The 10,459-nt window shown below is 47.1% G+C and overlaps 1 protein-coding gene across 3 annotated transcripts in view; it reads right to left on the reverse strand.

The window, feature by feature from the left end:
- Positions 1–10,128, reverse strand: part of SLC44A2 (solute carrier family 44 member 2 (CTL2 blood group)) — a 57,363-nt gene extending 47,235 nt beyond the window's left edge. The window contains exon 1 of one of the 3 annotated variants that reach the window (XM_028711554.2): positions 9,810–10,127. In XM_028711554.2, coding sequence (XP_028567387.2) covers positions 9,810–9,861 — 52 coding nt within the window. In that variant the 5' untranslated portion in view covers positions 9,862–10,127. Of the gene's footprint in view, positions 1–9,809 lie in introns of all 3 variants that reach the window. The other 2 variants (XM_028711552.2, XM_028711550.2) reach the window with 2 other exon arrangements.
- Positions 10,129–10,459: the final 331 nt, after the last annotated feature.

Raw genomic sequence — 10,459 nt, forward strand, 5'->3', positions numbered from 1 at the left:
AGATGGCCAATGGCACCTACTATCCCAACAAAGAAGATGGGGTCTTCCTCCAGCTGCAGCTCTGGATCAGATCGTGAAACTACTTGATCGGGACTTCACAAATCTTGTTCTATGCTTTCCCCCTCTTTTTCCCACCCTCCGCCTGAGAAAAAGTCTTCCCAAGAGTCCCAAGGTATATAAAAGCAAATAACTTTAATTGTAATTATTATTGGTCATTTCTGTAGGGCTTTTTGCCATACAAAGTGCTTCACAGACTTCTCTCATTTACCCGGTTAGGCAAGTCACTATCAGTCCCACTAATAATAATAATAATAATAATAATAATAATAATAATAATAATAATAATTTTACCTTTACCTATCAGTCCCACTGTACAAATTGGAGAACTGTGGCCAAGAGGCAGTGGATTACCCAGGGACACTCACCTACAGTTAAGCCATATCTGTAACTGATCTAGCTGCAGGACTAAACTGGCTCCTAGCGGCTCTCCTTCCTGGCCAACTCTTTTGTTTAGTTCCATGCACAGCATCAAGCAAACACAATCATTTGTTGTTAACTAAGCTCATGCAGAAGGTGGCAGTATATCCCTAAATAGCAGTTTCTGGAAATGATGAGGGTGTGCTCAGGTCTTGCTCTCATTTCTGTAAGAGCAGGATGCTGCAGCACTTGTCTTAGGCCTTTGACCTGATACCACAGGGATCTTTTTATGTGCTTAGATGAGGCCTGACTTAATTACCTACAGGGCATAATTTGTTTTTAGAACTGCTGTTCCTTGCTGGCTTTACACACTTAAGATACAAACCCTTATCAAACCATTCTGAGATATTGGCACAAGAGTCCCCATTGAGATAGTGATGGATACCATTGGAAATTCAACCCCCCCCCCCCCGCTGAAACCCCCAATAATCCACTCTCATCCCAATGTTGTTATTCTTTAAAAATGAGGTTTTGGCACTTGTGGGGGTTGTTGTTGTGGGGGAGTGGGTGGCGCTGTGGTCTAAACCACTGAGCCTCTTAGGCTTGCTAAGTGGAAGGTTGCTGGTTCAAATCCGTGCAACAGAGTGAGCTCCCATTGCTCTGTCCCAGCTCTTGCCAGCCTAGCAATTCAAAAGCACGCCAGTGCAAGTAGATAAATAGGTCCCGCTGCAGCAGGAAGGTAAACACTGTTTCCATGTGCTCTGGCACTCGTCATGCTGTCCCATCACACCAGAAGTTTAGCCATGCTGGCCACGTGACCTGGAAAGCTGTCTGTGGACAAACGCCGGCTCCCTCAGCCTGAAAGCGAGATGAGCACCGCAACCCCCTAGTCACCTTTGACTGGACTTAACCATCCAGGGGTCCTTTACCTTTTAACCTGTTGTTCAGTTGGGGGCTGTTGGAGTCTTCTTTCAGTCTGTGTTTATTTGTTTTGTCTGAGCATCGCCCGCTTTTCTTCTGCAACATAGGTATTTCTTATGCCCACAAGTTTATTAGAGTTCTACGTGCAGCACCAGATTTATTTATTTATTTAAAAAGAAGGTTGGGAATCCCTGTCTTAAACTATCAGAGACATATCATGTTCTTGTCTTAAGGCACGATTTGCAGGACTGGGCAGCAGATAGGATAAGCAAGGCCAGAAAGCGCCCAGGGCACAGATGTGGCCCTCCATAAGTCACTCGACTCCAACTCCCATCAAGCCCACGGAATGGCCAATGGCTCCTGGAAACCAAGTGTGTCCACAGCCATCAACTGTAGAATAGTGTGAGGAAAGACAGAAAGCTGCCACAGAAGAACCCCCTGCATCTGACCATGCAGCTATGAGCCAGCCCATGACTCACACACACCACTGGTGTCCACTAGTGATAAAAAAAATACCGGAAGTAAAGCAACAATGCCAGGAATCAGCAAACTCAGGGGAGGAACCTATGAAGAGACCATCAGAGGAAACCAGAGGTTGGTACCATGGAAGACTAGGCGCTACTTCCTGCCTCATGTCCTCATTGCCCTGAGCCAGGATATCTGATGGCCCACATCTGCCTCTCTGGGTTTGGACATCCTGTTGCTGCTGCATGGTAACTCCTTTTAAACCAGCTGCACCAGGTTAGCCCTAGCTGTCCTTCACCAAAATTCAACACACACACCTTGCCTTTCAGCTTCTGTTCTACATCATTGCTGCAGCACCCGCTGCAGCACCCTCTTTGGCTTTGCGCCCAGTCTGGGCGAACCAGCTGCACTCACCTAAATCTGCCTCTGTTCCCCCAAATCTCTGCTTAGGCCAGGCTTCCTCAACCTTGGCCCTCCAGATGTTTTTGGCCTACAACTCCCATGATCCCTAGCTAGCAGGACCAGTGGTCAGGGATGATGGGAATTGTAGTCTCAAAACATCTGGAGGGCCGAGGCTGAGGAAGCCTGGCTTAGGCCCTTCCACCGGAGTCCACTTGGATAGTTCCATCTCCCTTGGTCCTCTCTACCCTGCTCCAATGGGAACTTCAACAAGGCTAGACAATCCAGTGTTTGACTCTAGGGTCTTGTATGCCAAGATTATTTTATCTGTCTGAGTTACAATCCTTCTGGAAATCCACAAAATGGGCATCCAGACTTGGCCCAGAATCCTGCCTTGCCACCCCTCTTGGCACTGCATGTTCTCACCATGTGGGTCAAGTTGCCCAACAAAGGGAATTAGAAGGCTACAGGTGAGTAGAGGAGAAAATCAAGGACCACTCCAAGAGGCATTAGCAGCCATGGGAGCTGGAGGCAAGGAAGGATGGAGGGGAAAGCTAAATGTGATGGTAGAACCCAGAACCCAGGGTGCATCCCTACAAAGCAGAGAGGGACAAACAAGAAGGCCCATGGCTGGGGAAGCCATGTCCCTCCTCTGCTCCACAAATGCTTTTAAGCCTAGCAGGGGATACATCCAGGAATGGTGTCTCACCAAAGAAACACAGCTTGGGGGCGAGTATCAGTTTCCATGGGGAAAGTATGAGTCAGGGGAAATATTGAGCTCCTCCGTTCTTGCTTGCCAATGCTCTGCCTCAAAGCTCTACCCGCTTTTCCAGCCCTGCTTTGTTGGGAATCAGCAGCAGCCCAACACTGACACACAGGGTGTCCTTTTGGCCCCAAACTGCATGCAGATTCTGCGGCTACAGACAATGCAGCTTGTTGTCTAGATGGCACAAGTGAGTGTTGCTCTGTGACATGAAAGCTCTCTCTTTTTTAAAAGTCCTTGTACTTAGGAGAAGCATGCACCACGAGAGCAACTTCAACCAGTCACAAATGATACAAGTGTAAAATTAAACACTTTCAGGAAAACCCGGTAGGTATCAGGTGCACACGAACACACTGCAAATTTCTGTTTTGCTGCTTGCAAACAGAATGCAAATTTCACATGTGCAAATGTCGAAGTTTCAGCTGCTTTCAACATTCCCAAACTCTCCAACCCATCTGGAGGCGGCAGCTTCCTCCTCCTGGGAGGGCAGGAGAAGCGCCGTCCCACACACTTGTCACGAGGCTGACAAAACAGACGAGGAACTAAATGGAAAATGGCTTAGCTAATTAAAAGGAGCAAATGTGCTTCTAGACAGCTTTTAAGGCTTTTATCTTTTATCGGCTGCTCAGCCAGGATCAAAAGTCCCACCAATTGCTTGATGGAGGCCTTTGCTGGTTCTAACAACTACTCCAGGTCTTCTTGGCACACTCCTTGTGCCAAATCACGGGGAGAAAGCTCTGTAGTCTCACTGAAGGTGTAAGGAAAGAGAAGCAGAGGGTGCAATTCTTGCAGCTGTATGTCAGAGACCTGCAACTAGACCACCTAGATTCTTTTTCAAAGCTGAAAAGCAATCAATGGGGTGCAGAGCAGGGAGCAGACTAAATTGGATCCATTTCCCTCATCAAAATCCTCCCCTCCTAACCACTCAGAACTTGCTGTTAGCTTATCTTGAGAGATAACTCTGGGAGGGTGGTTTTGATTGGGAAAACAGCAAGGGGAGGAGTTAAAATGCCTCTCTGCTATCCCTATTCCATTTGCTGCTTTAATATTTGAAAAGGATTCCAGTGATGGATTCCGCTGTCACATCAAGCCCTGTTTTTGTTTTTATTATTATTTATTGAATTTACATACCACCCTATATAAATCCAGGGTGGTTCAGGAAGCATTGTTTCACCATACTACTGGTGATGTTAAGAAGCAACAGCTGCTGAAAGTCTCCTTTTTGAGACAGGGTGGCTAAAAATAAATGATTTTTTTAAAAATGGATTTTTAAAATTTAAATCAGATTTTTAAAATAAAATGCTTTTGGAGGAAAAACCTTTCTAAAGATAGTTTTCTATTTAAGTTACATTATAGTCCAAAGGCTATTCATCAGGAAATAAGGATTTAAGTTTTTCATGTGTGCTAAAACTCAGTCTTAAGTGGTGGTGTTTTTTTAAAAAACAAACCGTTGAACCACATCAGTTAACAAACATGGATACATATAATGTTATTGTTTCAGTTAAATAGTTTAAATTGTTACTAATGATTATTTTTCCTTCCAATGAAATACAGCAGAAAAGTTGTCCAAATATAAACAGTTAACCTCACAATAATTTCATAATTATCTGTCTGTGTATTTCCAATAGTATAACCAAATCAGTAATTTTTGATATAACTGTAAAAACTAAATCAAGTCTCACTGACTAGTCTTTTAAATTGTGATTTAAATCAATTTGATTTCAATCAAATCCACCCTGTTTTGAGATAATGAATAAAGGCCCAGTTTAGGGTCTCAGTCTCAGAAGAGACAGCACCAGAGTTTATGGATGTCCCAGTCTTGTTTCTTTGTTTGCTTGAGGTCAAGAGGCCACTGGGGGACAGGTGCAATGGGCAAAGAGAGGCATTAAGCATCCCGCTGTACACAAGCCAGCTGGCAGACCTGACCAGGGGGCACTTTTGTTTCTCCTTCAGTGCCAGGACTCAGCAATGAGTGAGTGCCTCTCAGCACTGCACCTCCCCCTGCCAGAGAGCAATGGCAACCAGCTCCCTTGCATGCGAGAACTGGAAGCCCAGCATCTTATTCCCTGAGTCAGGCTTGAGGCGGGGCACCTCGCTCTTTGAAGAAACTCTCCTTCCTATCTTTTCTTGTCCTGTTTCCACTTGAGAAACTGCTTCTAGGTGGCACTCTATAGGGCAAGCTACACATGGTGCCAAGGTATAGCAGTTTTTCCCTGAGGTGTTTGGTTGTGGGTACAAAACGCAGCCTCTAACGCTGCAATCTGGAATGGACACATCCATTGATATGCCCCAGGGCTGCTTTGCAATCCTTTCCCTTCCAGCAATTTCTCCGCTGAAAATTAACCTCCCCAAGCTGCTTTTTCTCCCTTGTGGGAGAAGCAGCTGAGGCTGGATTTCAGCTAAAAACTGCCAGTGGTGAAAGGATTAAAGGCAGTCTCTCTCTCTCTCTCTCTCTCTCTCTCTCTCTCTCCTTTTTCCTCTCTCCCTCCCTCTCCTCTCCTCCCCTGCCTCAATGTTCCTTTTCTATTTTTTAAAATGCTTTTAAATGAGAGTCAGTGTGGTGTAGTACAGTGGTGCCTCGGGTTAAGTACTTAATTCGTTCCGGAGGTCTGTTCTTAACCTGAAACTGTTCTTAACCTGAAGCATCACTTTAGCTAATGGGGCCTCCTGCTGCCGCTGCGCCGCCAGAGCACAATTTCTGTTCTCATCCTGAAGCAAAGTTCTTAACCTGAGGTACTATTTCTGGGTTAGCAGAGTCTGTAACCTGAAGCATATGTAACCCAAGGTACCACTGTACTTAGCATGTTGGCCTACAACCCTGGAGACTAGGTTTCGAATCCCCACTCAGCCATGATCACCTGTGACCAAGTGAATATGCCTTGGTGCCAGAATGGTGCCTGACATCTCCACCATCTGTGGTTCATTGGATCTGGGCTGTTTTCACACACTAATACTAGCTCCTGTAGAATTTTATCTGCACGATCAGATTGAATTTCAGGAACCAATTTGCTTTTTCTGTGCAGCCTGAGCAGGAGCAGTCAGCATTAAGGGTGGGGGGGAGATAGGAATAGGCCAAAATCTATGTGGACTGTCCCTGGATCAAGTGACATTCTTCATTAAGTTCTCAAAGCTCTTAACCTAGCTCCAGGTTGTCATCTAAACTAGCCATATGTTTGACTGAGAACCAATCATAGTCAGTCCATCCTTTGAAAAATAAGACCTTAGAGCTGTCTTACCCCAAAATGGCAACTAGATGTTATAATAGTACTTTATATAATATTATTTATTTATACATACATACATACATACATACATACATACATACATACAGTGGTACCTCGGGTTAAGTACTTAATTTGTTCTGGAGGTCCGTTCTTAACCTGAAACTGTTCTTAACCTGAAGCACCACTTTAGCTAATGGGGCCTCCTGCTGCTGCTGCACCACCGGAGCACGATTTATGTTCTCATCCTGAAGCAAAGTTCTTAACCTGAGGTACTATTTCTGGGTTAGCGGAGTCTGTAACCTGAAGCGTATGTAACCTGAGGTACCACTGTATATACATACATACCCTGCCCATCTGACTGGGTTTCCCCAGCCACTCTGGGCGGCTTCCAACAAAATATTAAAATACAATAATTCATCAAATATTGAAAGCTTCCCTAAACGTTCTGTTTTGGCGACTGTAACCTTGGTTTTAAGGAGCCATTTGGTTCCTAGCTTACATATCTGAGTTTTCTAACACTGCATGGCTGTCGCAGCTTGTGCTTCTCAGCTGGTGAGGCATGATCCAGTCACTGCCCAAGCTATTGTCTTAAGAAAAAGAAAGTGAAGTCATGCATGAGGACGGAGTGATTAGAAGCAAGAATGGTTTTAGGGCGGATGTGGGTGGAAGAAAGGCAGCACAGCCTTGTGTGTGAGAGTGAGAGAGAGACCCAGAGCGAAGAACAATTCAGAGGGAAAGCAGCTCACTAGAACAGAGGCGGAAGGCCTTAAAGGAGTCTGCCTGGCACCCCACTGGTCACGTCTACATCTTCAGCACATGATGTAAGCACAACAACACTTCCTTCAAGGAAAGGGGAACTCCCACTGCCCACATTGCTCTGAGAGCAGCAACTAGAGTCAGGGTAGCAAGTGCCAATACCGGGGGCCTTCAGTGGAGAATTTGAAAAGTTGAGCAAGGGGAATTGGGCCAGCTTTCCAAAGTGCCATTCTGTGGCCACAACAAACCCCTTTCCTTTCTGGTTGGCACTGGTGGAAGGGGCAGGCTGCCCCCTCGTGCACCATATTTGGGCACAGGACCTCCTGGTACGGACTCCCTAATGTAGTAGCTTAAAGGCAAAGGGTCCCCTGACCGTTAGGTCCAGTCGCAGACGACTCTGGGGTTGCGGCGCTCATCTCATTTTACTGGCTGAGGGAGCAGGCATACAGCTTCCAGGTCATGTGGTCAGCATGACTAAGCCACTTCTGGTGAACCAGAGCAGCGCACAGAAATGCTGTTTACCTTCCCGCCAGAGCGGTACCTATTTATCTACTTGCACTGTGTGCTTTCGAACAGTGCAACCTGCGTCCCTGTAAGTAGCTTACAATCAACCAATTCAGCCTCACTCTCCTCTATCACTTCTTTAATCCGCTTCAGGTGGTGAGTTTAGAAAAGGCCTTTTGATGGAGCCTAGATAAAAGAGAGCTGCCTGCTGCTCTAGTTCAGAAGTTCTCAAACCTTTTTCCCTGGGCCACACTTTCAGAATAAAAATTTGCTCGTGCCACACTGAACTTTTTCTTGACAAGAAATACATTGCACAACAAAAAGAAACAACAACTATCAGTGCTTGATTTATAACATCAAACACAACTGATTTTTAATATGATCATGGGACATCTGGGGAGTATAAAGCAATGCAGCTACATAATAACATGAATCATTCCCAAAATGTAATGATTAAATGAACCTCTCACATATGCACCTTGTGTATACAAACTCAATGAGAGGTGCGAGCTTGCTTTAGACTACTGTATTTTAATATTCTGTTGGAAGCCTCCCAGAGTGTCTGGGGAAACCCAGCCAGATGGGAGGGGTATAAATAATAAATTATTATTATTATTATTATTATTATTATTATTATTATTATTATTATTATTATTATGCCGGGTAATCTCATTTCTATGAGGTCCAATTTGAGACAAACCCTCATGTCCTCATCACCACAAAAAAAGCCTTTCTCTTTTCTGATCTTTCATATTTATCAGAGTTGAAAATCCCTGTTCACAATATGCCATTAAGAACTGTAGAAGAATAGCCAATTCTTTTGAAGAGATGAGTGGATACTGTTTCTGGTTGTACATCCACACTACTCAGAAATGTTTAAATGTTTCTTTGATCTCTCTAGAATGTTCCCCGTCACACTTGCCATCCTCTCCTGCCACACCCTTGGAGAACCACTGTTTTGCAGTAGTTTAAATCAGAAGAGAACTCCTTCAAGCTGGTGGGCAGGGATAGATGCCCTCCTCCCTCAGCATTTGAAAAAAACCCTGCCTGCTAAGACGCTTCGTCACCCACAGGCACTGCTGTTTTCACAGCTTCTGTCTGCTTCCTGTTTATATAGAGGTTCCCATACATCTTTGGCCAGAGAGCAGCCCCCTTAGTCTGTTGCAGAAAAGGCAACAAAGACTGTTGGGGCACCTGGGTGCCGATTGTGGTGTAAGTTGCAGTCCATAAAGTTCGTGGTCCTCAAGAAATTCATGCCATAATCAATTTGCTCATCTTCTAACGGTTCACAAGACCAGGAGCAGACCAGGAGACATTCCTGGGCCAATGGAGAAGCAGAAGCTGCCTGAGCCAAGAGGACGATGATGAACACCCAAACAACAGTCAACCCACCTCACATCGGGAGGGAGCTGGTGGTCACAGGGAGATGAGAAAGCTCCCCCCCCCCCCCGCCATAGGAGTCAACTCCTACGGGCTCCGCCCAAAAGTTGATGGGCATTGCCATTCAAATGGTGTGCATGTGCCACATCTTTGATTATGCGGGGCGGGGCTTACCTGGTCCCCCACCCCGTAGTTTATTCAAGGAAGTCAAGTTTTGAAATGTCAAAATGATTGTCAAATTAGTGAAATGTATAAACCTGAAAAGCAGAAATAAAATTTCATGTTGGCACCCCCGCTTGCTATCCTGCCCCAGGTACATGGTACCTCAAGTCCAAAACAGGGTGCTACCTATAGACCCCTGGTTCCCAATGTGGGGCACAATTTGATTTTTAAGGGGGGATATCCCAGAATGAGTTATTAACCGTGAATGGCCTTTTAGGCTTCCTCCACGTGAATAGGACTTTGCTTTTTGAATAATAAGAATTATATGTCACAGGGGTGGGGATGGGATCAGGATTTTGGAGACGCTTAGGTGGGGCATGGCCAAAAAAAGGTTGGGAACCACTGCTATAGAGGGAAGCTACAAAGAAAGCAATATATCTTCTCCCCCCCCACCCCCGCCCCCGGCAAAAAAAGAAGAAACCAGACCCCCTTCTCCTTCCTCGTCGGGCCACACCTGTTACCTGGGAGAGGAGCTACGACCCATCCACCTGCCCTGGATTCCAGGTAGCGGGCGCCTGCCTATTTGCTGGAAGCAGCGCCGAGGGGAGAAGCCGGAGGCCGCTCGAGCCCGGGGTCTGAGATGCCACCCCGCCTTGGGCCGACGTCCTAGCCGGGCAGAGCCACCTCCGGCAAAGCCCCTCACAAGGGGCGGGCGCCATTGTCGCAGCGGCTGGCAGGACGGGAGGGAGGAAGGAAGGTCCTCGGTGCGAGCCCGAGGGATCCCTCCGCGCGCAATCTTCCCGCGCATCCTTCTTTACCGTAAGCTTGGTCGGCGTCGTCGGGCTCCTTGCCGCTCGGCTCGCCGTCCATCGCTGCCGGGACAGAGAGCGCTGCTGCTGCTGCTGCTGCTGCTGCAGACGCCGCCGGGGGACTGCGAGGAGGCGGAGAGAGGCAGCGTTGCCTGGGCTGTGCGGCGAAGTTAGGCCCACCCGACGGCCCTCCGCCCCTTTCCTGCCTCGGCGCGGCCGCCTTCCTGCGCTTAGCGGTCCCGGCGGGGCGGTCCCGGCGTCAGAAGAAGCGGATCCGTTTGTCTTGCGCGCCCGCAGCGAGGAGGCGGCCGAGCCGCGCTGCGCGGTGCATTTAAAAACCCGCTTCCTCCCGGGGAAATGGCTCCGCGAGAGGAAGTGTGGGAGGGAGAGGGCCTTTGTGGGTTGCTGAGCCAGCGAGGTTGAAGCTCCCCTTCTCCACGCCACGACTTAGACAATCAATATCTTCTTCTTTGGAGATCATTCGTAGATCTTCTTTTGGAGATCACTCCTAGCCGAGTGATCTCCGAGTGAATTATGGTGCTGGAGGAGACTCTCGAGAGTCCCATGGACTGCAAGAAGATCAAACCACTCCATTCTTAAGGAAATCAGCCCTGAGTGCTCACTGGAAGGACAGGTCGTGAAGCTGAGGCTCCAATACT

The sequence above is a fragment of the Podarcis muralis genome, chromosome 17, assembly GCF_964188315.1.
Source record: "Podarcis muralis chromosome 17, rPodMur119.hap1.1, whole genome shotgun sequence".
Classification (NCBI taxonomy): Eukaryota; Metazoa; Chordata; class Lepidosauria; order Squamata; family Lacertidae; genus Podarcis; species Podarcis muralis.